This window comes from Dermacentor albipictus, chromosome 4 (genome assembly GCF_038994185.2).
Source record: "Dermacentor albipictus isolate Rhodes 1998 colony chromosome 4, USDA_Dalb.pri_finalv2, whole genome shotgun sequence".
In the NCBI taxonomy this organism is placed as follows: Eukaryota; Metazoa; Arthropoda; class Arachnida; order Ixodida; family Ixodidae; genus Dermacentor; species Dermacentor albipictus.
The window spans coordinates 139,934,638-139,962,472 of NC_091824.1; the positions used below are offsets into that span (position 1 = coordinate 139,934,638).

Below are 27,835 nucleotides of genomic sequence, written 5' to 3' on the forward strand. Positions count from 1 at the left end.
CGCAATGTCTTATTTCGTTCTTGTTGACGATGTTCAAGTAAGTTTCAAAGTGTGTGGTGAGGCTGTGCGCGTTTTGTGCTCGGCTGACCTGCAACGACAGAATCGGTGTGTTAGAATCAAGTGGTTCCCGGCGCACGCGGGCAACGATGCGTCCGAGAAGCACGATAACCACAACGAGACGGCACACGCAGTGGCGCGAGCGCTAACCAACCGCGCCGCTGCAACCGACCGTCCAACCTGGTGTAGTGCCAAGGACCGCATGACGACGTTCAACGAACTTACCCAGTTCCACCGCCTGGCTCGAAGGACTTTCCCACCCCCGCACCCGGGGCTGAGCCGAGCGGAGGCGGTGCGGTTCAGACAATTGCAAACTGGTTCTTTACCCACCCCAGTATTAATGAATCATCTATACCCTAAATTATATGTGAGTGATGTGTGCCGCGTGTGCCAGCGGGAGAGGGCCACCCTGACGCACATCCTATGGAATTGCACCAAGTTCCCCAATGAGGCTTCGACAAGTACAACGATTCCTCCGCGACTCGCGGCTGCGGCGGAATGCTACGACCACGAAAGCCAAACCTGGGCCGTCCAGCAGGTCTCGGCGGCTCTTGAAAGACAAAGGCCGAGCGAAACCGACGGAACGTTGCCCCACAGGGCGACCAACCGCGGGAGTGACACGCGCTGGAGTTGAGTAGAGACCACCCGCTGAGAAGACGTCAGGGCCCGCGTCACGGCGCCATTTAGTCATGGTGTCGTTCTGCAGGCGACTACATGAAGTTGTCTCTCTCTCTCTCTCTCTCTCTCTCTCAAATCATGCAATACTGATTTCTGCGAATGACAAGTGTAGCTTGGTATAAACAAATTATCTAAATGAGCGGATGAGAACAGCTTCAAAACACACACAAAAGAGTACCTGCGTACTCTTCTCAAGCACGAGAGGAGTAGCACCACTGCATAGTATTACAATCAAGGGAGACACACTCTCTGTGAGCAGCCAACATAAATTCCAGAGAATCACTTTAGACTCACAGCTCACATTTATTCCCCATATTGAAAATCTGAAAATAAAATGTCTCAAAACAACGAACCTTCTCAAGCTTCTGTCAGAAACTACATGACGTAGTGACCGAAAGTGCCTTCTCAACTCATATGACAGTCACGTCCGATTCCGCCTTAATTTTTTTAATACCCTTAATGTCCCGAAAGACATTACATAGGGGGGAATACAATTCACACATGATATGCCAACACAATAAAAGCAGCTGGAGACAACAATCTAGCACGAAGCAATAATTTATAATTCTGCAACGCCAAGTGCGTTAAAAATTCTAGACCCTGTCCACCATCTGGGCATCCGTCTCTCGACCGGTGCCTTCAGGACAAGTCCAATCCAGAGCCTCTACATAGAGTCCAATCAATGGTCACTTCATCTGCAGCGGTCATATAGCAGTTTTACATATGTTCTGCTCGTATGTTACTCGCCGAAAATCCGACCGGCCTGACCGTATTCACGCGTATGCACTGAACTGCATCGCGGTTATTAATATTTATTGCGAGAATAGTATCTCGTGGGCACCCTGAAGCGGCACGCCTAAGCGACGAAGCCGTTTGCTAGTAGTTTTGTCCTTTCGGCGTATTTGGAGCGATCCAACAGCCCATGCGGTGGGTCGCCTTTGACGAGCCATTCGGCACAGTTTGAGGCGACAGAGCGGGAAGATTCTGAGCTTCATTTCGTTCAACTTCGAGCAACAATGCCAGATTTATCCTCCTGTTCTTCCATAGCTATTTATGAACTCTTATTTATTTATATATTTATTATAAATATATCCCCGCTTCTCGGTTCACTCCCTATTTGTGGGTATGCGGCACAGCCTGAAAATCATCATCATCCTCATTAACAACAACATCATCATTAACAACATCGTAAATTTTACTGTCAACCGAGCCGCAAGAAGAAGCGACCACGAGCTGCTCTCGCGAATACCGCCACGAGCGATTCTCTCGCAAGGACGGCGCCGAGGGATGACCGACACCGACCCTGGACCAGCGCTCCGGACGCAGGCCCACGCTGAACACCCACGCGGCGGCTACAAGACGCTATTCGGCCCCGTTCCGCCGCAGTTCGTGTGCTGGGCGGCGATCCTGGCCACCGCGCTAGGCCTAACCTTGTGGGCGCTGCGCCACGCGCTCCACCGCGAAACGGACGAGCCACCTCCGCTGCCGTCGACGCCGGGTTTCTGCTGCGAGAAGCTCGTCGTCGAGATGTACCGGCGCGCCAACCGCACCGTGGACGCATGCAACAACTTCCTGGACCACGCCTGCTATCACCGAGATGGGCTCGCTGAAGCCAACGCTGAGCTATTCCATGCGGAGGTATGCGTGCGCTGCATAATATTAGAGAAGGTCAGCCGGCACAATAGGTCGAAAAAAAGAAAGTTGCAGTTTCGAAGCACTGATTACGAGGATAGTAGTTTTATTGGCCGTTAGACTTGTAAACATTCGCTTACTAACTGAATTAACAAAGATTGAATATGTAAGCGTGACCGACCGAGGATGCAGGAAAAAACAGACACAGCGCTGTCTTTGTGTGTCTGCTTCTTTCTACGTCCTCGTTCAGTAGCGCTTGCACACTCTATTGTGGATTCAGACCAACTAGCCCGTCAACGCGTTTTAACTAAATTAGCAAGCGCGGTGTCACGCGCACGCAGTTAAACATGAACACATCTCGCTCGATGAGCGCGGAAACTCGCTGTCGAAATGCTGGACTGAGGAATCACGGCAGCAGCAAACGCCTTGACCTTCGAGCAGCTCCCGCTTCAACGCGAACGAAACGTCTAAAGCACAGCGCATACGAAGCTACCGGCACTACGCGCACTCTGCAAACATCGCAGATCGTTTTTAAGATGAGGCCCTTGCGGGCGCGCACTTTGGCCACGTCGCAGATTGCTTTCAAGACACATGAAGGCCGGCAAGGCGTCCCTATATACGACGTCCGTCAAAGGCGTCTACTACGGCGTCCGCCATTCGCGTGCCCGACTCCGTAGCAGACGCCGCGGCTGTCTTCGCTCTGTACGGAGCTGCGGGCGAGGAGGACATCGAGGCACCCTAGCAGTCGCCCGAGACGCTTCTGGCCGGCGTTTCTTGCTCCCGCACGCGAGATTGAACCGCGTTTGCCGGGTCACCATCGAAGACTTCCACTCGCACATACAGCATGCGGAGCACGGCTATGGTCTTATCGCCCTTGGACTTTATACGCAACATCACGGCGGCGGCCGCGGCGGCAGAAATGCGCCTGGGGTGTCCATTTAATTTCTATCGCAAGAAAATGTGCCCGGCAGTTCACAGAGATTCTCTAGGCATGCGCGCGTAGATTCTTGCAATTGAGGCCGCGAAGTTCGTAAAAATCGGCACAACTAAATGCAAGCAGCGTGGCATTATTTAGTATATTTTGGCAGCGACTCAGGCACCAAAGCAAGAATCCAAACTACTCCGTGCATTGGGGATTCGTCGAGGCCTCCGCGCGCCGACGGTGTACGCCGATCTTGAATGCGTACACCCAGCGGCACGCTCCGGGTTCGGTGGCCCGAACCATCGGAACGCCCTGGATCCGGCTGTGGTACTGCGCCGCCCACTTTATTGTAACATTAGGTGCTCTCCAGAGGCTTGCGTGTGCCGGTATTTTTATTTTCACATGCCAAATGATCTAATAGGATCAAATCACACTAGGTAAAAAGCACATCGGTTAGACCTAGGGGCACTTAGAAACAAGCTGATCGGTGCCTCCCAGCCCTTCTTAGAGGCCAGCAGAATAACTGTATCGTAACAAAAGTGCCTTGCCTGTGTGCACGACGACGTTTGGCGGAGAAGCATAAAATATGACGTCTTTATAAAACACATTCACATCGCATATTTCGGACAGGTATTCACGTGTCTGAGATACCTTTTACGTGTGTCTAACGCTTCGCTGCTCTCAGGGTGTTGATAGATGCACTATGACTTTGTTGCTATGCGATAATGTTTGGAAATAACAAACTGCTGTCGCTTGAAACAAAGGCAGTCCAATATACGTTATGGCTTCACGGAAGACTCTCTCGCATGACACTCCACCGTGTATCGTTCTCCCGAAAGGAGTACTTTTGCTGCTTTCATTTCGGCTGCTTAACAATCATTTATAGTGTTATTCGAAGTGAAATGCGGCCACAGGGTACAGTTCCGAATTCTCCTTGTGTTGCAACTAAGGCTGTACAAATTTCGTACTAACTGTGCAACTACAATGTCATATGACAAACGCTTCTACTCGCATTTGCTTAAGATTGTTCCGCAGCGACTCAGCGATAGCATTCGCTCTGCTCGCAGGTGTTGTATCCGACACTACAGGGAACCTTACGAACGCCTGCAAGCGACGTCCTACACGCTTACTACCTCAGCTGCTTATTTGTTCTCGTAAAGCGACTGTCACCCACAAAGGAAGCCGTCAACGATGTCGCCGACATGTTCTACAGGTGGAGTGGCACAAACGATTTTCCAGTAGTCGACACCGCCGGTATACTGGAGATCAAGTACGGAATATCGCTGACTTTCGACCTAAAAGTGAACCTTAAGACTAACAAAGGGCCCTTCAACACGATAGTCTCCCAAACGCCTGAATATGGAAAGTTTGGGAACATCCGGTGGAAACCGACTAGCACCCTCATCGACCACTCAATATCGGTCGTCAGCCAGCGCCTTGGACTTAACGTGACGCGCAAAAGCTTCTCGGATTTACGACTCCGGCTGTACCACGCGAGCCTGGTGACCGATAAAAGAGAACCGTTACATGGCGGGTTTGACGTGCTCGGCCAGCTATTCCCGAGAGCATCACTCGATGAGTGGCGGCTTCACATGAACGACGTCTGCTCGTACCGCTGCAGCGACACCATGATAGTCACGGTAAATCACGCGAGTGTCATCCGGACGGTCTTCGACATACTCGACTCACCATATTTCCATGCGACATCACTAGCCTTCCTCATCGCCGGAACCACGGCTGCCCTTTTCCGAAAAGGGTTTCTGTTAGACAGCACAGCGGAAAAAGGCACCGCGCTATGGACCGAGTTCTGTGACACCGACACCAGTTACCTCTTTGAATTGTGGGACCTGGTATCAGTGCACCAGTTCACGAACCAAGAGAGAGACGACACACTGCGCTCCCTCTACGACTCCATCTCCGCGGCAGTCATCGCGGACGCCACCGACATATTCGCGAGTCCCGAAGACGCCAAGGAGGCGCATGCCTTGATCTCGCGGCTGCGGTTGCTCTTGCCCACGCAGCTGTCGCACTGGTACCAGATTTTCCTGCCGAACCTGACGGAAGACTATTGCGCCAACGTCATCGCCGTCCGAGCTTTTCAGCGCAAGACGCTGCTGCACGCCGACGCCCGCGGTCTCGGTGTTCTGAGTTGGACGCGCTTAAGGGGCTTCGATGCGTACGCCTTACTACTGGAGGACGCTATCGTGTTATCGCCCTTCCTGTACGCAGATATCAGGGTCGAAGCCCGCCGCGAAACATACATCACTGCGGCGCTGGTGGGTGTCCAGCTGGCGTCTACTCTCTGGCACGCCATCTTCGAGCACCCAGGCTGGAGCAAGGTGGTGTCGAAAGTGCTTAACGGTCACATGGACTGTATACAGGGTCAAGTCGGCCGCGAGGATCCCACCGAGTTACCGTACCCGGCGCTGTCGCTGCGCTCGACGGTGCGCGCCGTGGCGGGCGCCGGGTGGCACAGGGTAGTCAGAATGTGGAGCTTGTTGTACATTTCGCCCAGCCAATTCTTCTACATGCTATTCTACGTGCGATACGTGTGCTTCAGGCACGAGGAGCTCAAGCAGCTGTCCCGGAGCACCAACTTTATGCGGCGCTTGCCCGACTTCTGCGCAGCGTTTCAATGCCAGACGCTGCCGCGGGTGGCGAATTGCATACACGATGTGAGGGTCGCGCCTGTCGCCGTCTGATGGCGGCATTTGTCGCCTTCGTCCACCATACACATGCACAGTTCGTCAGTTAGTACAGGCTACCATACCGACTTCACACACAATAGAATATTCCGGACTACACTGAAGTTATCGGGTCATCTTGTATTTTCAGCTCTGCTCTGCCAATGTTTTCAGAAAAACGCTACTCAATATAGTTCCGAAGCATCATCGCAACCTTTCCTGCGAGACGTTCTCCCTGAAGGACTCGCAGTCTCATAGAGAGTACGCGTCATGATTGGCGAACGCTGTCAAGGTTCTAAAAATGCTGCGAAAGCTCAATTGACGGACTAGACCTTATCAGATTAAATCCGAGTCAACCACTGGAAAAGTACACGCGTACAAGCGTTGTAGCGTTAATCCCGTTTCAGTTCTTCACTGGAGCATATCGGAAGAGCATACGTCATTATATGACTATATTACATGATGAACGCATTCTAGAACGCGTTGTCCACTCCAGCTTACTGCTAAATGTGCGACCAGTATCCCTGAGGCGTCTTCATCTAGAACTATTGACCGGCAACATACCTGCGTGTCGCAATAAATCGGCTGGCTTCAGCAATTCCTCTGGCGCATGAACTCCTTACAGCACGGCAGCAGCAGGCTCTCGTAAGATTGACTGCCATCTTTTGAAGAAGGGCACATGGCATCGGCTTCACCCTCTGCGGTGTCGTCTGTTGTCGATCGCAAAATGAATGAGCAGACGCTGCGATGCTGTTTGCGTGAGGCGCAACACCTAGCAAAAAATGCCAAGCGCGAATATTACGCGAAAGTGCTGTGGCGCTACGACGCGAGCACTACCGCACACTTAATGGGTTAAATTGAACTAATGAGACCGGAGAAGATGTCACGCGCCTTAGAAGCGCGAAAAACATTTTACCTTATGCTTGTGCTCACTGCAAAACTGCATAGGGCCTGGTATTAAAAGTCTTGCGCGCATTTGCACGAAATCGGCCTTGATAAGCAAGTGCTAGCAATGCTAGCACTTGCAATGCTAGCAATTCTGGATTCCCTGTTTTATTTGGACAGCGAAGCTGTCTATGGCTATGATCTGCAAAAAAACTTGCGTCCGAGATGTTGACAAAAATATCATGTTGGCAGATCATGGTGATATTGCAGAAAGGGTCCAAGATCAATGGCACATATTCCTGTGGGCTCGGGGACCTATAACACGCCTTTGAACTATCCTTGTCACACGTGGGACACAATGAGGTCCCAGGCAAAAGGGTAAGAACATATGTTGATGAAAAAATTCATGATCTCAGCACCTTGGGACCATTGAGGGTGCCTTGATCAACCCCAACGAGGAGGCGCACTCGGCTGCACGAGGTTTCACTGACCGTGCGCTGGGCAACGCGTCCTCTCCTGGGCGACCCGAGCCTCTCTGCTCGTACAACGAAATCTGCAAATACAATTATCTGTCAAGAAGAGTCCTACCTTCGCCGAACTCCTCGCTGTGCAGGGACCAGGCAGTCACTCTCAGACTACTGCAAACAAGCACTTACCCGAGCCCCGCAGCGCTACACACAATGTACCCCGACCGGTTCCCAAGCCCGGATTGCCCTCTGTGTGGTGACTATGCGGACTTCGAACATGTCCTGTGGGGCTGCGCCTCTGCCGGTCCTCCTTTCACTCAAGAGGTAATGAAGAAGCTGATTAGGGCCCAGGATCAGACCTCTCAAACCCTGGCAGTCCAGAGGGCTCGCGACAGGGCCGTAGGTTCCACCTGATGGTCCCCGAGTGGGCCTAGCCAGGTGGCGTGGCGTTTGCTTAAGTCTCTAGTGGACAAAATAAAGTTGTTTCACTCACTCACTCACTCACCTCAACCACGATCACGCGCTAGTGCCACTGCTCGCGCGTTCGTTGTCGTCGTCTGCCACAGCTGGCTCCTTTTCCACTCATCATTCCAGCGTTGAATTTCACTTCTATTTTGTCGTCGTAATCTGCAGGTCGCGCTTAGGGGGGCATGAGCCATTCATTGTGTTACGTTACGTAGACATTTAATAGCAGAGGTGATACGCGAATATGTGTGCGTGGCTATGTCGCTATGGTGAGCAATGATTAGGACAATAAATACCTTCGTACCTTTGTTCAATATTCTAGGTCACTTCTGTTTCGTGCGCTAAACAGCTCCGCAGGTCTTCAATCTTCACATAGTGGAAGTGCTCGGAATTTTTTTATCTATCTCTTTTCTCTTCTTCTTAATGTGTAAGCATCCTTAGGATACTTCTTTCACTTTCCGGAGAGTAACTTTATACCTATTTATGCCTCCAATCTGGAGACATAAATTAATCTGGAGAAAACTAAAGTAATGTTCAACAGTCTCGGAAGACAACAGCAATTTACAATAGGCAGCGAGGCACTGGAAGTCGTAAGGGAATACATCTACTTAGGGCAGGTAGTGACTGCGGATCCGGATCATGAGAGGGAAATAATCAGAAGAATAAGAATGGGCTGGGGTGCGTTTGGCAGGCATTCTCAGATCATGAACAGCAGGTTGCCATTATCCCTCAAGAGAAAAGTGTATAATAGCTGTGTCTTACCAGTACTCACCTACGGGGCAGAAACCTGGAGGCTTACGAAAAGGGTTCTACTCAAATTGAGGACGACGCAACGAGCTATGGAAAGAAGAATGATAGGTGTAACGTTAAGGGATAAGAAAAGAGCAGATTGGGTGAGGGAACAAACGCGAGTTAATGACATCTTAGTTGAAATCAAGAAAAAGAAATGGGCATGGGCAGGACATGTAATGAGGAGGGAAGATAACCGATGGTCATTAAGGGTTACGGACTGGATTCCAAGGGAAAGGAAGCGTAGCAGGGGGCGGCAGAAAGTTAGGTGGGCGGATGAGATTAAGAAGTTTGCAGGGACGGCATGGCCACAATTAGTACATGACCGGGTTTGTTGGAGAAATATGCGACAGGCCTTTGCCCTGCAGTGGGCGTGACCAGGCTGATGATGATGATGATTATGATGCCTCCAATTGTTTTTCCGCCTAGTTGGGTGACCGGGTAGTCCATCGTCGAATCGATAGCGCATCGGGCTGCTGGGCTGAGGGAACAGGTATGGAGGACAACCGTCGGACGGACCAACTTCGATCCCTGAGTATGTGGCAATGTGCACGTATGTAAGCCTCTTCAATGAGCCTTTTCACGCCGACACGGTCACTGTAGATGCGGAAAATGGTAGGCACCGCTGTTCGAAGAAACTCTATGACGCCTGTAACGTGCGCGACGTGTGTCTGGTAAAGATCGAGGCAAGTACACGATGGTAGGAGCAAGAGGCCGCCAAGGGCTTATTGGCACGCTCTTAAATGGTCAAGCGCACGCGTGATATCAGTGCTGTCCTGATAAGGTAGCGCAGACAGCGCATGCCCGATACATCACCCAGTGGCCTTTCTCTTCTTTGATTCTTTCCTCGCCTTTTCCCCTTCCCTGGTGTAGATTTGCCAACCGGGCTCAGTCCTCGGCTCAGTCTTTATCGGCACGGGAATCGTGCCAACGAGTTAAAATTGCAAGTGAGGACTGAAAGGCGTATAGTGAATAAAGTTCCACACGCAGTTTCAGCTCTTAGAGCGATTGATTATCGCACCGCAGTCGATAGCGAGATGCTCGTGATTCTCATACGATGTTCGAGCTCATGACGGCCAGTTCCAACTAATGAAGGAACACAGCAGAAACCGTCACAAACCTCAGCAACCAAATCCAGGTTGCCAGAACGACATTTATTCACGAAGTAGAGGACTTCTTGGGAACACAAATCAAAAAGAAATTGCACATAACTGAAACTAAAAGTCATTAATAGAAAACAGGTTTGTAGAAAGGTTCTCAAGGCACAATTCAGAGCACTCGAGATACTTTCAGCACCTTCATTCGCTCCCGCATTTCGTCCCGTTTCACGTTCTCAGATTCGACGCAGAAATGGAGCCTTGTGAGGACATAGAACTTTATGATTCTATTCGTTAGTGTTTTTCTGTGTTCAGGGCAGCCAACGAGGTTCAACTTGGTAAGCTGGAGAAGAGATACCAGATCCATAAAGCTGTCGCTTCTTACTTGTTTCACACGGAAGCAGTGGGTGAGTGTTTTCCAGTGATGTCACCAGTGCATTCAGCTCATCTGACGGATATAAAAGTCCTCCCCTGTGAACAGCAGTGGCGAGGGTTGCTTTCTTGGAGAGGTGCGACGGAGCATTTGGGTAAATTGTGCGCACTGTGTGCCTTGTAAGCATGGGCTGATCACGGGGAATCGACTCTTCCGCCGTTGACCACGTCCGTGAAGTGGCACACAATGTATTGTTCGTGGAAGTGAAGCTCACAGGGGGCTGACTTCTCGTCCAGAAATTCGTCAGCCCAAGGGACAGCCCGCCGCCACGTTTCAAAACGTTCGGCGTCCTTTGGCACAGAAAACAAAGTGACACGTTTCCCGTCTTCCTTGACGATACGTAACCGGACGTGCAGTTTGGTACAAAGCAGTGCGTTTACTTCGCTTTCTTTGCGCGATGCTTCATTTGGCTGAAACAGGGCACGGAAGTAAAGCCTACATGCTAACGAGCAATCTCTCACCGCAAACGAAACACCGTGAAAATTACATGCGCGTAAAGTCGAACCGAGAAGACGACAAACACACGTACTCATGCCCAAATAGCGAGGGTAAGAGGCGAAGGGGCCAGGAGAGACATCGCAATGCTGACCGCAGCGCCACCACGGCCACTGTGGCGGCGGCATGAATCGAAGGAGCGCGCTTTTGCCGCAAAAATACGGGCGTTGGCGCCACCTCTACTTCTAGCCACCATACCTCCGCATCGCCCGCGATCCTCCTCCGGACAGCCATCTTGGTTTACCGCGCGCGCCACCTATAGGTCGCAGGCATCGCGAATAATGCCAATTTTTTTTTTTTCAGCCGCTTGTGAGTGGCCAAGAATTTGCTCCATAATTAGCAAGCGGGAGAAAACTTACTTTCCTAAGAAAGTCGGTATACTATACACCGAGTACAAGAAACGAACCGAAACGAATCTCCTTCAGGATGAGGAGATTAAATCTTTTTGTGCGGTAATGTTTAGTTGGACGTGGAAGTGATTGTTGTGAAATGCGTATGTACAAAAATCGCACTTACTGTTTCAATAAACCCACGGCTGGAGGTAGCGCAACGTCCTTCGTGTTCATGTTGCCCAATTATCGCGCCAAATAAAACAAGTTTCATAAAAATAAGAAATTTGCCGCGCAGACTTGCAAAGGCAGTTCAGGGAAACATTCATGCATAGTGCTTATAATTATGGCTACATTAGATCTCCTTCAAGATGTTTTTAAGTATCCTGGGAGACAATTACCTACGCGACATTCCGTTATTAGCTTTGAACATGCGCAACTGTGGATTATGTGCAAATGTTTATCATTTGTAAATGTTCATAATTATTATTTGCACACCATGAATGGTGTGCAAAATCATATTTGTCATGTTAGGCCATCAGCCATCACTTTCAACGCGTGGGGAGTTGTAATCCCTCCATGTGTCCGTCCGTGCGGTCCCGCTTTGTCCTGTCCAATCCCATCCGTCCGTCCGTCCGTCCGTCCGTCCATCCGTCCGTCCATCCATCCATCTATCCATCCATCCATCCATCCGTCCGTCCGTCCATCCGTCCGTCCATCCGTCCGTCCATCCATCCATCCATCCATCCATCCATCCATCCATCCATCCATCCATCGCCCTAATCTCTCTTTTTTCCTTTTTCTTAACTGGTTTTGCCCACTTCGTCTGACTCCAAGACTAGTTAATTTCTTTTAACAATACTTACTTATTAATGGTGTGCGAATATTCGAAAAGTTCGAATATTATATTTTTAATATTCGTATTCTATTCGAAAATACATCTTCGAAAATGTGCGAATATCCGGTTGTATACGAATATCCGATTACAATCAAACATAATGGTGGCTGTGCGGGAGCAGCCACGGTCCATAGGATTTGTTTCTATCTATTCTAAGGATATTTGGGCGATCTCATGCTGAATTTTGTGATAATTTCGTGCTGTTAGCAAAATTTCGCCTGTAAAGCGCACTTAGCCATTGGAGGGCTAACGTTGCGGAAAAGCAGGTTTCCCAGTAGCAAGGGGCACGTGTTTGCGAACATCAAGGGTGCACTTCTTTCTTTCTTTCTTTCTTTCTTTCTTTCTTTCTTTCTTTCTTTCTTTCTTTCTTTCTTTCTTTCTTTCTTTCTTTCTTTCTTTCTTTCTTTCTTTCATTGTCGCTGTAAACTCTGATCTTATTGCTTGACAGCAAGTGTGGCGACTGACGCCTTGCTGAGGGTCAAGCCCCTCCGAGTTTACGGGCATTTGACGCGTTATAATAAGGAACAGGCTGGCGAGGACAGTTAGTGGGAATTACCAAGTATCCTAAGTTAACATGAGCCAAATACACAATGCTTTAGTATACCAGCGTACTAGGGCAGGTTTTTTAACGTTGAAAATGGCAATTGCAATGTTCCAACCTAACAAATTAACACAACATACTAATGAATGCATGTGCGTATGATTATTCGATATTAAATTCGATGTTCAAAGCAGAATATTCGTATTCGATTATTTTTTTATTCGCATTCGCAAATTTTGATTTTCACAACTCCATGTTACATATGCAGTTAACCTTCTGTGAATTAAAACCGTTAAGGGGCCACGAAATAAATGGGTGATCTTGTTTTTCTGGGAGCGCTGTAGCTGATTTGCGACACATTACATGAAGTCATCATCGCCGTCCTGGGCACAGCTCAGCATGCCCAGCCAGGTGCGATTTCATTTTGAACAAAAGAAGACTCAAACACAAATTTGACTTTTGCTTTCTTTTGTTTTAACTCTAATGCAAATCTCAGTTCTATTTCGTTTATCACGTAGCCCTGGTTTCTCTTTCTTTTCTTTACCTCGTCCCTTTCCAGCTTTGAATCGCTTCTCTCTTTCCTTATAGTAGCTAGACTGACTGTTAAACAACACGGACTTCCCCGTCCCATTTCGCACCCGCAGAGTAGGTGGCGAGAAGAATGTACCCCAGGCCGACTTCCCTGCACTCCATATCATTAAAGTTGTTTTTCTTTTCTTTCTCAACAAGTTCTACTTCACAGTCCTATATTCTTAAGTCAACATTAAATAAATAATCATATTATCAAGAATTCCTAGCTTTATTTGTTTTATTATTATTCCTACTATTACCCTGCATCTTATTTCTCTACCATCCGCTTCTTGAGCAATCAATGCCTGGTAGCAAATGTGTGCCATTGCCTGGGGTCATTTTCGTCAACAACAACAACAACAACAACAACAACACCAAGACGAGCAAGTGACCACGAGCCCGTCTCGCGATTCGTAGCCCGAGCGTTCCAATCCTGGAGCGGGGCACAACAATGGCCGACGCCGTTTGCGAGCCGGCAGCGGCGACCGACCGGCGACCACCTCTCGGCTGCGGCACGGTGTCCTTCGGCCCCGTCCACCTGGACTACGTGTGCTTATCGGCGCTGCTGGGCACCGCGGTCGGCGTGACCGTGTGGGTGCTGCGACACACGCGCGACCTCGGCTCGGGCGACGCGTCTCTGCCGCCGGAGGCTTTCTGCTGCGGCCAGCTCGTGTTCGAGTTGTCCCTGCGCGCCAACCGCACCGTTGACCCGTGCAGCAACTTCCTGGACTACACCTGCTATTACCGAGACGCACTCGAAGGCGCCAAGCAAGAGCAGCTCCTCACACAGGTAAAGCCGCGTGCCTCCCAAAGAAAAAGAAATCAATACCCGTAGATACAACGCAACGTTGGAGTCTGAATAACGCGAAACTTGTTTGATTTAGCAAGGTAGCATCAGCGGCGGACGAGACGACCTCGTCGCCTGTTGCTATTAGCTGTCTGCGTCGCGAGGACAATGTCAATGTGTGACGCGCCGTGACGGGAGGAAATTGAGAAGAAAATTAAGAAGAAAAAAAATGTGTGCCGAGCCCGTTGCAATCGCTGTTCCTTGTGCTGGAGCTACAGTCCCCCCCCCCCCCCCCCAAGCATCGCATTCTTTCAGACCAACTGTCTCCAAACTGCATGATGCGAAATAGAATGAATAAACGAATTATAGGTGTACCATAGAGAAGCACGACACGTATCTAAATTACGTTTGAGGCTTTACGTTCCTTGAGTCACAGTGGCACATCCATTCTGGAGGATTAGCCAAGAATGGGTGCATGTTCAGTTGCACATTCCCATTGCCGATGTTGTCCGTTCGGGCATATAGTGAGTGGCACATACTCAGTGACCCAAATAATCTACTAAGCCAGACACCATACAGCGGCAGGTTGTCTACACGGGCACATGCATACCCAGTGCCACTAGTTGGTTATTTGTATGCACGAATGTAGCAAAGCCAAGGGGAAGAGGCAAAGAAAGGTTTGCTTAATAAGAATATGAACAAAGGAAATCGCAGTTCTGCACATAGTGAGAAACGGTGATAGCGATCATTTGCTCACTTAAAGAGACGCGCAGCTGTCAATCCGCATTTTCAAACAATTACTACAGGGTGCCCTGCACTAGTGTCCGTGAGAGCTGCAAGGGAAGTGGTTGAGCCAGAATATGATTGATGGACAGTACGTCGGTTCTTCTGAACTTTGTCTTTCTGGCTACAAACGCCCCTTCTGGGCATTCAAACACCTTTCAATCCATTTAATATCCCTTTCATATCAATATCGCTTTCAATAGCTGCTCATTTTCTTGGATGACTGAAGTTGTGTTACTCTTATGGCTCTAAAGATTACTTTCGTACATATTTTGGGCGCTGCCGTAAGCAAGCTACTAGACCTATAATTATTCGATTCTGTAACCTCTCCATTCTCGTGAATTATTATTCTAGCATTGTTCCAAGTTTCTTTACTCAAAAGACAACAAATATGAATTAATGTAACATAATATCAGTCGATAAGAATGAAGACGCCATACATAGATGTACAAATTCGAGAGGATCGGTGCGCGTTCGACTTCACATGAGAAACGCTTCTGTGTATCCTTTAATGCTCGAGTTGCAAAGCACGCTTAAGCAAAGCGGTTCTAAGTATATGGCGAAGAGTAAAGGCGAGAGCGGCTAAATGCGAGAGTAAAGGCGAGAGTAAATAAAGCTTTTGATCATGTCAGTCACTCCTACTTATTTTCTCTTCTGGAGCATGCCAATGTTGGCTCCGTTGTGCTTAAAGACCTTAGGCTTTGCTACACATGTTGTACTACTCGTTTAGTGATTAATGGCCATCTCTCCGAACCCATTTCTATTTGCTCATCCGTTAATTAAGGATGCCCGATGTCCCCACTGCTATTCGCCCTTTACCTGGAACCGCTATGCTTAAGCGTAATTCAGTCGAGTTACATCCTTGGCTTCAATATACTGGGTAATGATGTAAAAGTCTTAGCTTATGCAGATGATCTATCGTTCTTCTGCACGGATAACACCAGTGTTGAAAAGGTACTATCGACAATAAAGGAATTCGGCAGCGTATCAGGAGCACCAATGAAATCCTCGAAAACTTTAGCTGCACCGACGCCATCCTATTTTGGGATGTCCTGAACCACAGCCGATCCGTTGAAGAAACAGGATATTCAGACAGGTTAAGCATCGAAACGCAGGTGCGGCAGTATAAAAGCGACTCACCCTTTGTGTACGCTCTGCGGGGAGAGTCTAACGCTGAGTGTAATGGCAACCATAAGCGAGCGCGAAAAGAAATCGGCCCGAGAATTCCTAGGGTGATTTGAACTGAGGCACTACGAGACGTATACGTGTAGCGAGCTCAAACGGGGCACCCAAGACAACACAACGGGGCACCCAAGGACAATTTCTCTGTGGCTTAGCGTGTCCCGTTTGAGCTACACATCGCTTCAGTTAAGTTCGTAATTTCATCGGAACGGAAGGAACTTAGGTACTATTGACAAGCAAAATCTGCCAGTCTATCAATGACTTGCACGTTTAATGTGCATCGATCGCATCGGGCGCGCGAACGAGGAGCATGGCTCTTCACATTCCAGCTTTTAAATTTCACGCAATATTTTCACGAAGATGCAAATTGCTGCTTTGCATGTAGTTCAACAGACAGTGCACCAACTTCGAACTATTCACAATTTAAAGACAATGCTGCTTTTGCCGAAACACTCCACGACACGGACGAAAACAGCGGAGCGCATGGGGAGTAACTGTTGTCGTTCGTCCTCCCGTTGCACACTTTCCGACCAGGGACCAAACACTTACTCTCCGAAATTTGCACACGACAAGCACATTCATGCAGCTACTCCCTTGAGGGACGAAAGCACCCTTTTTAGGACTAATAAACTGCCCAGTTACTCCTGTTTTCCCTGGGATTTTTCTTAGAGTGTATACCAGTCCACTTGCGATCAGCAGCCACTCAGCGATTGCATTTTCTCCGCTTGCAGGTCGTGCATCCGACTCTACAAGGTATTCTGCAAATGCTGGCAAGCGATGTGCTACGTGTCTACTACATCAGCTGCCTAAAGGTTTTTTTCGAAGGGAGCGTCGAACACTGAGGGAGCCCTCAACGCTGTCGCCGACATGTTCTTTAGCTGGGACGGCGGAGCCGAGCTTCGAGTAGTCGACATCGCCGGTATATTAGAGATCAAGTTCGGAGTGTCGCTCGCTTTTACCCTCCTACTCGACCTTAAAGCCGATGGGTGCGCCTGCATGGACGAGCTTCACCGAGGGAATGAAATCGCGGGGGAATTTTGGAACGCCGAAGACGAAGAAACGCGCGCCTCCGTCGAGCGTTCGCTTCTGACCCTCGGCGCACGCTTCGGAGTTAAACTGACGCGCAGAGATATTGTAGAGTTCCAACTGCTGCTGTCTCAGGCGAACCAGAACAAACGATGAGACGGAGCCGCTGACCGGTGGATTCGACGTGCTCGGCCAGCTCTTCCCGAGGGCATCGCTCGATAAGTGCCGGCTTCACGTGGACGACGTCTGCTCATGCCGCTGCAGCGACAACATGGCCGTCACGGTCAACGACGCGAGTGCCATCCGGACGCTTTTCGACATCCTCGAGTCCCCGCGCTTTCACGCACATTCATCCACGCACATTCATCAACGCACCTCATCGTCGAAACCGCGGTTGCCCTGTTCGAAAGAGAGTTCCTGTCGGACAGCGTCCCGGGCAGAGGCACCGCGCTATGGACCGATTTCTGCGACTCCTCCACCGGTGGTCTCTTCGAGCTGTGGGAGCTGGTGTTCCAGCAGCAGCTCACCAACAAGGAAAAGGACGACGCACTCCGCTCCCTCTACGACTCCATCTCCGGAGCGGTCATCGCGGACGCCACCGACGTATTCGCGAGTCCTGAAGACGCCAAGCAAGCAAGCGCCCTGATCTCACGACTGCGGTTGCTCTTGCCCACGCAGGCGTTCCACTGGCACCAGATATTCCTGCCGATCCTGACGGAAGACAATTCGCCAACGTCATCGCCATCGGAGCGTTCCGGCGAAAGACCACCCTACATGACTTCGACCACGTTGTCGGCTGGATGTGGTTGTCCCACACGGTAGACGACATGCAAGCGAACCGTCGGGGCGACCTCATCGCAGTCTCGCCCGCCATGTACGCAAATATGAGGTTCGAAGCTCTCCAAGAAACCTATGTCATCGCGGCTCTTGTGGGCGTCCAGATTGCCAGTATCCTATGGCAGGCCCTGTTCATGCACCGCGGTTGGAGCAACGCGGTTTCTCAACAGCTCGAGCGACAAGCTCACTGCAACGGCGATCACGTGGAAGACGAGGACCCCACCTATGTCCAGCACCCGCTGCTGTCGCTGCGGTCGACACTGCGTGCAGTGGCGGGCGCAGGATGGCACCGGCCGGTCAAAATGTGGGGCTTCTCGAAGCTGTCACCCAGTCAGCTCTTCTACATGCTGTTCTATAGGCAGTACGTGTTTATCAACAGTGTCCACGACAAGCTTTACGAGGAGCGGGCCCGGAGCACACATTTCATGCGGCATGTGCTGGACTTCTGCAAAGCGTTTCAGTGTCATCCACTGCCGATAGATGCCGCGGCAGGCTGCATACACGACCGGTCGATCTCAATCCTGCCCGTGTGACGACGTGTAAGCTCAGCCCATAATACAGGACACGGCGCTGTATGGACATTCGCAGGTGCCCTATACTCGCGTCATTTGAACGCTTTGGTGCCAGTTCATTGTTTGCGGCTTGAGCATATGGTTCAGGTGGAAATACAAAACTTGAAAAAAAGTGCTAGACCATGGCGAGGAAGTTATAATGTAGGTCACTGCTTGAGGCAAATGACATCGCAATAATTGATCTTTCCCTGCACATTTCCTATGACACTGGAGAGGAACTGAAACCGTATGCGATTACAAGTGCGTAATTTTTATAGATATATATACATATATATGTAAAAGATGCCACATATATACCGCACGCAACCAAAACTCTTTGGCTACGTGAAAAGCGAAGACCTGCATCGAACCAGCAGCAATGCGCACAGATTTTTTCTTTATGATTTGTAATTGATTTTTTAATTCGCGATAACCGCTGCATATGCTTAAAGCAAACTGGAGCGAACAAGATCGACTCGGTGCGTAGACAGGCTAGAGATTTATTAGCCTAGCTAATTGCGTGGCACACCTTATCATAAATTTCCTTTTCCGAGTAAATCATGCTTCCGCGGGGGCACGTCGGAAGTTTTCTTTCGCGCAGTTTAGTGCACGAAACTTTACGTGCAGATATCTCGTGTTTGTAAACGAGAGCACTATCACGTCTCAAGTGCGCATGCGCATGGACAGAACTCGCCTGCAGCTCTTTATTCTGAAGCCTTTTCAACTGGCGACATCAATTCCCTGCTTAGACAGTGAGCTTTCACAAAGGGTACGACCAGCAAAAGGCACCATAACCACCGGAAACAAAAGTAGGCAATGGTAGTGCCCGGGAACAGTAGAAAAATTATTTTGGATGGGGCCAGTAACCCCTTATCTTGGCACAGATGTTCAATATGCGATTAGAAGATCGGTTAAGTTCTTGACTACTACTTTCTGCTGTTGAGGCTGGATGTCCCTTGACAGTTGTATGCATATGTATATTGGATTTACTTTTCTTTTTCATTTTTTTTACCTTCCTGCCTACGGTATAAGATGCTCTATATGTTGGTCGGGAATGCAGAGGCGGCTCCAGTATGGACGTACAAACATGCACTACTCCTTACGTCCTGCCTCTGTCGTAAGATCTGCAGTGTTCTCAATTTTTTTTATGAATAGCGTTTAATGATTTGTTTTAGGCTTTTCGGATTTTTATTCGTGCATAACTAGTAGTACTGTGCAATGCGATATCTGCAAGCGAGCACAGAATACCAATTTAATATATCATAGATGTGGGCTGACAGCACATTTACTTGTCAATTTTGTTCGTTTGTTTTCACCTGCTTCACGTAGCAGCACGTATTGAATAGAGCACTCGCAAGGCACAGTGGCACTGTGCAGCTTAACCGTGTTTTAGCTTACCGAAGTACTGCACGTTTACTGCATCAGGTCGGTGAAGTCTTGCACGGGAATTGCAAGACTGGGCTGGCTTTACGCAAGACTGTGCTCTTAAGTGTACAACAGAATTACATAATGCTGTACATACTTGGCGCGACTGTAAAGCAATACGATATTATAGTAAAATGCCCCATTTTTAGAGCTTATTTACGGTTGTTGTATACACACCGATAAATCTAAGGACGAAACATTTCTTTGCCGACAGCGACGGCAAGAATTCGCTTGCAGTGTCTATACAATTTTTATCGCAATATAAAATGAAACACGTGCTCCAGATCTCTCATGTTCGATATAATGCATGGGAACATATGGGTGATGGGTTAAAGTGGCCTCATTGTGCGTGCGTAGCAAACATAGCAAACAATGCATATACGAAATGATTCGGCACCTACAGCCTGAAACACTGGACAAACTGCCATGTGGGTAGCGGGGTATATTCCACCATCCTGGAAAGAAGCTATAGTCATCCCCGTTCTTAAACAGGGGAAAGCCCCAGCAGCTACAGGCCAATAGCGCTTGCAAGCTGTCTGTGCAAATTTTTTGAAAAAATGCTCATTCATTTATAAAATGATAAAAATGATTATGGAAAAACGCTTATTCAGCTTCCTAAAAGGTATCAAAAAAGACCCCCTTCAGTGCGGTTTCCGAGAGGCAAGGTCGACAATAGACCACCTTGTGCGCATTGAGGCAAACATTAGAGACGCATTCATTCATAAGCAGTTTTTACTTTCAGTATTTCTAGACCTAGAGAAAGCGTATGACACGACATGGCGATTTGGGATCCTCCGCGATCTTTCCGCCATGAGCGTCCGTGGGAACATGTTAAACGCAATTGAAAGCAACATGTCTAACCACACTTCTCGCGTAGAATTTGGTAACTCTTTATCTAAATAATTCACCCAAGAAACTGGTGTTCAGCAAGGGGGCGTACTTAGTTGCACACTATTTATTGTAAAAATCAACAGCCCGGATACAGTCGTTCCCCGCGCAATGTCTTATTTCGTTTATGTTGACGATGTGCAAGTAAGTTTCAAATCATGCAATATTGCTATTTGCGAACAAGTACAGCTTTGTATAAGCAAATTATCTAAATGAGCGGATGGGAACGGCTTCAAAATAAGCACCCAAAAAGGTACCTGCGTACACTCCTCAAACAAGAGAGGGGTAGCACCACTGCATAGTATTACAATCAAGGGAGACCAACTCTCTGTGAGTAGCCAACATAAATTCCTGGGAATCACTTTAAACTCAAAGCTCACATTTATTCCCCGTATTGAAAATCTGAAAATAAAATGACTGAAAACAATGAACTTTTTAAAGCTGCTGTCACACGCTACATGGGGTAGTAATCGAAAGTGCCTTCCGAACTTATACAAGAGTCTTTTCCGCTCCTGCCTTGATATTTTTTAATACCCTAAAGTCCCCGAAAGACATCACATAGGGGGGGATACAATTTACACATTATATGCCAGCACAATAAAAACAGCTGGAGACAACAATCAAGCACGGAGCAATACTTTATAATTCTGCAACACCAAGTGCCTTAAATATTCTACAAGAAAGGCCTCGGAGAAGATAACCTCGTGAGATTGGTACATGCGTTCGTAATGTGTCAGTTCACTTACGTCGCGGCCATGCACAACTGGCAAAGATCGGAGCGTGATAAGCTCAATGCATTAATCAGGAAGGCAATCAAGCGAGCTTCCGACCTCCACATATACACTCCCACGGAACGCTTACTTCAACTTGGCATGCATAACACGCTAGAGGAAATAGCGGAAGCACAGGAGTGGGCCCAGTTCGTCAGGCTATCTACCACACAAGCTGGAAGACACATCTTACAGGAGCTGGGCGTCCCCCCCCCCCCCCAGAGTAATCAAAACAAAGTTCCGCAGCATCCCTCGAGAGCAGCGGGACCGCATCACTGTCGGTCGATCCCACGAAACGTCCATGCAGAACACAACGTGGGAAGACGTCGGGCGCGTGCGAAGGCTCTCCTGGAGGAGGAGGAGGAGGCGGAGGAGGAAGAGGAGGAGGAGGAGGAGTAGGAGGAGGAGGAGGAGGAGTAGGAGGAGGAGGAGGAGGAGGAGGAACTTCATTATTGCAGAAACCATTGCGCGGTTTATTCCTGGGTGGTTTCCTCTGACAGGGCTCCACTGGTGATCGCGACTCGCCGGGCCTAGTCAAGGGTCGCCATTTGGCTTCCCAGATCCACTTCGGAGAGTCTCGCCTCGAAGACCACGTTGTGACTCGTGGTGAAATTGCGACGCCCGGATGGTCGGTACATTCGTGTGTTATGTGCGTGAGTGTCGCTGTGTGGTTGCTACACCAGGGATACGTCCGAGACGTATCCCTGGTGTAGCACCACACAGCGATACCACACCTGCTGTGGTGGTATCCCTCGGGAGATCGCGTGTAGGCGAGACAAGTGTGGGTATGTGTTGGTTTGCAGGCGGCGCCAGTCCCTTGCCTGGAGTTTTTTGAGAGCTTTGTGTGGGGGAGCGTATTGCGTTCTTCCGAGACGTTGGTCCTGTAGTATTTGTTGACCTGTCGTTAATAACTCGTGGGTCACTCGTCGGTCTGTCGGGGGTTGAAGAACGGTGTGGTCTCCTGGAAAACGCTCGTGAACGGGCTTCGAACAGTTTCGTAGACGCAGCGCGCTACGCCGACGGACAGGCCTTCGCTGTAGTTACCACAAATCATGAAAGGTAAATAACGAAGCAATCTCGATTCGGACGACATCCTCTGAAAGCGCAGAGCAGGCTGCAATAGCGATGGCCTTATGTGACGACAAGAGGACATCAATCTACAGTGACTCGATATCAGCTGTTAGGGCGTTTGTCAAAGGAACCAGATCCGAGCTGGCCCTAGGGATATTAGAAAGCAAAGAGATCAAGCCACACACATTGATCTGGTTTCCAGTCCACATGGGACATATCGAGGGTGCCCCGCCCAACATCAATGAGTCGGCACACGGAGCTGCGCGAGGGATCATCGACCGCATGGCTACCGGGCAGCGTGACGCCGGGGGTACTGACAATCGGGACTCTCCTTCCTCGTACACCGAAATTACTAAGCACTTTTACTTGGCTCGGAGGATCTGCCCCCTCCCACATTGCAAACTCCATAGACCTCAGGCTTTGACACTAAGGCTTCTACAGACGGGGGCATACCCAAACCCCCTACTTCTTCACAAGATGTACCCCGAAATTCAGACGACAAATGCATGTGCACTATGCAATGACTTAGCGAACTTACCTCACATGCTCTGGCGATGTCACGCGTTAGCCGGCGATGAAAGCAACACTTCTTCACATTGGGATGCTGTCCTAAACTGCCCCAATCTCGAAGAACAGCTATGGGCTGTCCAACGGGCCCGCGACACGGCGGAGAGGCTCGGCCTTACTGTCCCGACGTGGGAGCGGTCCGCTGCGCGCTGGGGCACGCCCTAAAGGATCCTGATAAAGTTTTTCATCAATCTATCCATCCGTCCACCCTCTGGGCATCCGTCTCGCGACCAGTACCTTCAAGACAAGTCCAATTCAGACCCTCTACGTAAACTCAAATCAGTGGTCACTGCATCTGCAGTGCGCATATTGCAGTTCTAGGCATGTTCTGCTCATATGTTACTGGCCGAAAATCCGACCGACCTAACTGTATTCACGGGTACGCACTGAACTGCATCGCGGTTATTAATATTTATCGCGAGAATAGGATCTCGTGGGCATCCTCAAGCGGCAGGCCTAAGGGACGAAGCCGTTTGTTAGTAGGTTTGTCCTTTCGGCGTATTTGGAGCGATACCACAGCACATGCGCTGGGTCGGCTTTAACGAGCCATTCAACACAGTATGAGGCGACCGGGCGGGAAGATTCTGAGCTTCATTACGTTCATCTCCGAGCAACCCTGCATGACTTGTCCTCTTTTTCCTCCATAGCTATTTATGAACTCTTATCTAATTATATATTTATTACATATTATATATATATATATATATATATATATATATATATATATATATATATATATATATATATATATATATATATATATATATGTGTGTGTGTGTGTGTGTGTGTGTGTGTGTGTGTGTGTGTGTGTGTGTGTGTGTGTGTGTGTGTGTGTGTGTGTGTGTGTGTGTCGCCGCTTCTCGGTTCACTCCCTGTTGGTCGGTATGCGGCTCAGCCTGAAAATCATCATCATCCTCATTAACAACAACATCATCATTAACAACATCGTAAATTTTTCTGTCAACCGAGCCGCAAGAAGAGGCGACCACGAGCTGCTCTCGCGAATAGCGCCACGAGCGATTCTCTCGCAAGGACGGCGCCGAGGGATGACCGACACCGACCCTGGACCAGCGCTCCGGACGCAGGCCCACGCTGAACACCCACGCGGCGGCTACAAGACGCTATTCGGCCCCGTTCCGCCGGAGTTCGTATGCTGGGCGGCGATCCTGGCCACCGCGCTAGGCCTAACCGTGTGGGCGCTGCGCCACGCGCTCCACCGCGAAACGGACGAGCCACCTCCGCTGCCGTCGACGCCGGGTTTCTGCTACGAGAAGCTCGTCGTCGAGATGTACCGGCGCGCCAACCGCACCGTGGACGCATGCAACAACTTCCTGGACCACGCCTGCTATCACCGAGATGGACTCGCTGAAGCCAACGCTGAGCTATACCATGCGGAGGTATGCGAGCGCGGCCCAATATTGGAGAAAGTCAGCCGGCACAATAGCTCGAAAGAAAAAGAGTTGCAGTTTCGAAGAACCGACTGCGGGCATAGTAGTTGTCCTGGCCGTTAGACTTGTAAACATTCGCTTACTAACTAAATTAACAAAGATTGAATATGTAAGCGTGAGCGACCGAGGACGCAGGAAGAAACAGGCACAGCGCTGTCTTTGTGTGTCTGCTTCTTTCTACGTCCTCGTTCAGTCGCTCTTGCACACTCTATCGTGGATCCAGACCAACTAGCCCGTCAACGTGTTTTAACTAAATTAGCAAGCGCAGTGTCAAGCGCACGCAGTTAAACATGAACACATCTCCCTCGATGAGCGCGGAAACTCGCTGTCGAAATGCTGGATTGAGCAATCACGGCACCAGCAAACGAATTGACCTTCCAGCAGCTCTCGCTTCAACGCGAACGAAACGTGGAAAGCACAGCGCATACGAAGCTACCGGCACTACGCGCACTCTGCAAACATCGCAGATCGTTTTTAAGATGAGGGCCTTGCGGGCGCGCACTTTCGCCACGTCGCAGATTGCTTTCAAGACACACGAGCGCCGGCAAGGCGTCCCTACGGCGTCCGCCATTCGCGTGCCCAACTCCGTAGTAGACGCCGCGGCTGTCTTCGGTCTGTACGAAACGGCGGGCGAGGAGGACATCGAGGCACCCTAGCAGTCGCCCGAGACGCTTCCGGCCGGCGTTTCTTGCTCCCGCACGCGAGATTGAACCGCGTTTGCTGAGTCACCATCGAAGACTTTCGCTCGCACATACAGCATTATCGCTCATGGACTTTATACGGAACATCACGGGTGCGGCGACGGCAGAAATGCGCCTGGAGTGTCCATATAAATTCTATCCCAAGAAGATGTGGCCGGCAGTTCACAGAAATTATCTAGGCATGCGCGCGTAGTTTCTTGCAACTGCGGCCGCGAAGTTCGTGAAAATCGGCACAACTAAATGCAAGCATAGTGGCATTGTTTAGTATACATTGGCAGCGACTCAGGCACCAAAGCAAGAATCCAAACTACTCCGTGCATTGGGGATTCATCGAGGCCTCCGCGTGCTTACGGTGTACGTCGATCTTCTATACGTACACCCAGCGGCACGCTCCGGGTTCGGTGGCCCGAACCATCGGAACGCCCTGGATCCGGCTGTGGTTCCAGCACTGGTTCCCCGCTGCCCCTATGCATATACTGCGCCGCCCGCTTTACTGTAACATCAGGTGCTTTCCAGAGGCTTCCGTGGGCAGGTATTTTTATTTTCACATGCCAAATGATCTAATAGGATCAAATCAAACTAGGTAAAAAGCAGGTCGGTTAGACCTAGGGGAATTTAGAAATAAGCTGGTCGGTACCAGCCCAGCCCTCCTTGGCGGCCAGCAGAATAACTGCGCCTTAATAAAAGTGCCTTGCCTGTCTGCGTGACCGACATTTGGCGGAGAAAAATAAAATATGACATCTTTATCAAATCAATTCACATCGCATATTTCAGACGCGTATTCACGTGTCTCAGATACCTTTTACGTGTGTCTAACGCTTCGCTGCTCTCAGGGTGTTGATGGATGCGCTGTGACTTTGTAGCAATGCGATAATGTTTCGAAATAACAAACTGCTGTCGCTTCAAGCAAAGGCAGTGCAATATACGTTGTGGCTCCACGGAAGGCTCTTTAGCATGGCAGTCCACCGTGTATCATTGTCCAAAAAGTAGTACTTTTCCTGCTTTCATTTCGGCTGCTTAACAATGCTGGAAAGCATCTATAGTGTTATTCGTAGTGAAATGCGTCCTCAAGGTACAGTTTCGAATTCTGCTTGTGTTGCAACTATAAGGCTGCACAAATTTCGTACTAACTGTGCAACTCCAACGTCACATGACGAATGCTTCCACCAGCATTTGCTTAAGATTGTTCCGCAGCGACTCAGCGATAGCATTCGCTCTGCTTGCAGGTCTTGTATCCGACACTGCAGGGAACCTTACGAACGCCTGCAAGCGACGTCCTACACGCTTACTACCTCAGCTGCTTATTTGTTCTCGTAAAGGGACTGTCACCCACAAAGGAAGCCGTCAACGATGTCGCCGACATGTTCTCCAGATGGAGTGGCACAAACGATTTTCCAGTAGTCGACACCGCCGGTATACTGGAGATCAAGTACAGAATATCACTCACTTTCCGCCTAAAAGTGAACCTTAAGACTAACAAAGGGCCCTTCAACACGATAGTCTCCCAAACGTCTGAATATGGAAAGTTTGGGAACATCCGGTGGAAACCGACTAGCACCCTCATCGACCACTCAATATCGGTCGTCAGCCAGCGCCTTGGAGTTAACGTGACGCGCAAAAGCTTCTCGGATTTACGACTCCGGCTGTACCACGCGAGCCTGGTGACCGATAAAACAGAACCATTACATGGCGGGTTTGACGTGCTCGGCCAGCTATTCCCGAGAGCATCACTCGATGAGTGGCGGCTTCACATGAACGACGTCTGCTCGTACCGCTGCAGCGACACCGTGATGGTCACGGTAAATCACGCGAGTGTCATCCGGACGGTCTTCGACGTACTCGACTCACCATATTTCCATGCGACATCACTAGCCTTCCTCATCGCCGGAACCACGGCTGCCCTTTTCGAAAAAGGGTTCCTGTTAGACAGCACAGCGGAAAAAGGCACAGCGCTATGGACCGAGTTCTGTGACACCGACACCAGTCACCTCTTCGAATTGTGGGACCTGGTATCAGTGCACCAGTTCACGAACCAAGAGAGAGACGACACACTCCGCTCCCTCTACGACTCCATCTCCGCGGCAGTCGCTACCGACATATTCGCGAGTCCCGAAGACGCCAAGGAGGCGCATGCCTTGATCTCGCGGCTGCGGTTGCTCTTGCCCACGCAGCTGTCGCACTGGTACCAGATTTTCCTGCCGAACCTCACGGAAGACTATTGCGCCAACGTCATCGCCGTCCGAGCTTTTCAGCGCAAGACGCTGCTGCACGCCGACGCCCGCGGTCTCGGTGTTCTGAGTTGGACGCGCTTAAGGGGCTTGGATGCGTACGCCTTACTCCTGGAGGACGCTATCGTGTTATCGCCCTTCCTGTACGCAGATATCAGGGTCGAAGCCCGCCGCGAAACATACATCACTGCGGCGCTAGTGGGTGTCCAGCTGGCGTCTACTCTCTGGCAGGCCATCTTCGACCACCCAGGCTGGAGCAAGGCGGTGTCGAAAGTGCTTAACGGTCACGTGGACTGTATACAGGGTCAAGTCGGCCGCGAGGATCCCACCGAGCTTTCCTACCCGGCGCTGTCGCTGCGCTCGACGGTGCGCGCCGTGGCGGGCGCCGGGTGGCACAGGGCGGTCCGAATGTGGAGCTTGTTGTACATTTCGCCCAGCCAATTATTCTACATGCTATTCTACGTGCGATACGTGTGCTTCAGGCACGAGGAGCTCAAGCACCTGTCCCGGAGCACCAACTTTATGCGGCGCTTGCCCGACTTCTGCGCAGCGTTTCAATGCCAGACGCTGCCGCGGGTGGCGAATTGCATACACGATCTGAGGGTCGCGCCTGTCGCCCTCTGATGGCG

The 27,835-nt window shown here is 50.0% G+C and overlaps 4 protein-coding genes across 5 annotated transcripts in view; 3 read left to right on the forward strand and 1 right to left on the reverse strand.

The window, feature by feature from the left end:
* The window catches only part of LOC139059353 (methanethiol oxidase-like), a 423,146-nt gene that overhangs the window by 220,560 nt on the left and 174,751 nt on the right, over nt 1-27,835 (reverse strand). The window lies entirely within an intron of this gene.
* Nucleotides 2,023-6,947, forward strand: LOC139059459 (uncharacterized). The gene is made up of 2 exons (XM_070537888.1): nt 2,023-2,373; nt 4,357-6,947. Exons 1-2 carry the CDS (start codon nt 2,023-2,025, stop codon nt 5,989-5,991), a joined length of 1,986 nt encoding a protein of 661 aa, XP_070393989.1. The 3' UTR covers nt 5,992-6,947.
* On the forward strand, nt 13,300-17,378 carry LOC139059716 (uncharacterized). Its single transcript, XM_070538152.1, has 2 exons — nt 13,300-13,732; nt 16,426-17,378. The coding sequence occupies exons 1-2, from the start codon at nt 13,394-13,396 to the stop codon at nt 16,534-16,536; spliced, it is 450 nt and encodes a 149-aa protein (XP_070394253.1). The 5' UTR covers nt 13,300-13,393; the 3' UTR covers nt 16,537-17,378.
* Nucleotides 23,852-27,830, forward strand: LOC139059460 (uncharacterized). Its single transcript, XM_070537889.1, has 2 exons — nt 23,852-24,226; nt 26,205-27,830. Exons 1-2 carry the CDS (start codon nt 23,876-23,878, stop codon nt 27,828-27,830), a joined length of 1,977 nt encoding a protein of 658 aa, XP_070393990.1. The 5' UTR covers nt 23,852-23,875.